We start from the raw sequence: 1,890 nt of genomic DNA on the forward strand, positions 1-1,890 counted from the left end.
AGGGCAGGGACAGCGACAGTGCCCTCCCAGCCGCCCAGACATTGTCCCAGGGGCAGGGGACAGGGACAGGGGACAGGCACTCACCTCACACACGGTCCTGCTCCGCGGCGCTGGGCTCCTGTGGGATGGAGGAGGGGGGTCAGCGCTCCCATGGAGCTGGGGCTCTCCCGTGGCCACAGCAGTGCCCCGAGGGGCAGAGCCCCACCGAGCCTCCAGGAGCGAGTACAGCCCAGGCACCTTCTCTGCCCTTCCCCACCACCTGCAGGACGTGACAGCAGCAGCCACCAACCCTGGTGCTGGCTCTGACTGCGACTGAGGGCATGGGGGATGGGGGAGAGTCCAAGCGGCACCAGGGCTTGGTGACAAACATCCCAGGGCAGTCCTGCCACCGTTCTCCTGGGACCCCATGTCCTGGAGCAGCCCAGCACCACGAGCAGCATCCAGGGCAACAGCCTGGCACTGGGCTTGCCCTGCACCTGCTTCCCCAGGGATCAGAGGGATTCCCAAGGCTCAGTGGGACACAGGAGGACCTGTCACCACCTCCCCAGGATTCTGAGGAAGGACTGCAGCCCATCAGCTCTATCCTGCCTTGCCCTCCTCCATGAAACAGCTCAAACCTTCCAGCCTGCTCACCAGAAAGCAAAGGGGGAAACAGTGGGATCCTGCTTTGTCCTTATCCAGCATCCAGCCAGGCACCTTCCCCAGGCCTCTCCCTGCTGACCCAGTCCTGCCCCATGCCACCCCCTGCCAAGGGCTGCTGGCATGTGCCCAGCCCCCGTGCAGAGCCAGCCCCAGGGGATCTCCATGGCTTTGAAGCATGCCAGGAATTTCACCCAGGCATTTGGCTTCCTTTTTCTTCCAAGGGCTTTGCCACATCGTGCTGGTTTTGTGAGGCAAGTCAAGGCCCAGCTCTTGGAGCTGCTGACACTACACAGGGGGTGTTCCCCAGCCCTTTTCCATGAAAATCACCTTTTCCCAGCTGCAGAACCACAAATGAGTCTGGTTCACAGGCATGAGCCTGTGAGTGAAATTCTGGGTGTCTGAACCACCACCACCAGCCTCATTTGCTCACTGGTACCAGCACAGAGACAATTCCAGGGAGAAAACCTCCTGGAGCTTTATAACCCCTCCAGCAAGGTGGTTGGGTGGGACACTGGGAGGTACCAGGGTACTGGGAGCTGCAGGCAGGGTGGGCTTTCCTCCTCTCTGAGCTCAGCTCCTCAGGAGCAGGGGGAAACAGCCAAGACACAACCACTTGGCTTTGCCATTTCCTGACCTTCGAGGTAAGGAAGGCTCCTGGAGAAATCTGCCCCTGCCTGTTCCTGACTGCCAACACTGGACCCCATTGAGGCTACGGCTCTGGGGACACCATGTGCAGCAGTGGTGTCCCCAAAGGAAAAGGAGTCCCTTGCCAAGGGGAACAGACCTCTCCCAGGTCAAAATCCCAATGGATGTCCCCAAAGGAGGAGTCCCTTGCCAAGGGGAACGGGCAGCAGGTCTGCAGCACCTCCCACTGCCCCGACCTGCAGTCACTCCACTGCCTCAGACATCAGAAAATGGATGGGAAAAAGCAATCCCCTTCAGTCCAGGGGGTCACATGGGGACCAGGAGGAGGAGGAACATACCTGCTGCTTCCCATCCTCCCCTCCAGACTGTTTCCTGCTGCTCTCGTCTCTCCCCAGCTCCTCGGCCTGCTCCTGCAGACTCAGGCTCCCGTGAATATCCGACACTTCATCTGCCGACGCCAGTCCCATCTCCTCCAGGCAGATGCCGGCTCCTTCCCTCGCCAGCTCTCCCGGGATGTTGGGACTCGACGCTCCCAGCACGGGCAGGCTCAGCTGCCTGCGCTGCCGGCTTGAGCTCCCGGGAGCGGATCCAGCACCCGGCAGG

General features: G+C 61.3%; 1 protein-coding gene across 1 annotated transcript in view; it reads right to left on the reverse strand.

The window, feature by feature from the left end:
* Nucleotides 1–85: 85 nt before the first annotated feature.
* RELL2 (RELT like 2) overlaps nt 86–1,890 on the reverse strand; it is a 13,663-nt gene continuing 11,858 nt past the window's right edge. The window contains exons 6-7 of the mRNA XM_014310437.2: nt 1,626–1,875; nt 86–118 (exon numbers count right to left, since the gene is read on the reverse strand). Coding sequence (XP_014165912.2) covers nt 86–118; nt 1,626–1,875 — 283 coding nt within the window. The remainder of the gene's footprint in view (nt 119–1,625; nt 1,876–1,890) is intronic.

Source organism: Geospiza fortis, unplaced genomic scaffold (assembly GCF_000277835.1).
Source record: "Geospiza fortis unplaced genomic scaffold, GeoFor_1.0 scaffold320, whole genome shotgun sequence".
NCBI classification, from domain to species: Eukaryota; Metazoa; Chordata; class Aves; order Passeriformes; family Thraupidae; genus Geospiza; species Geospiza fortis.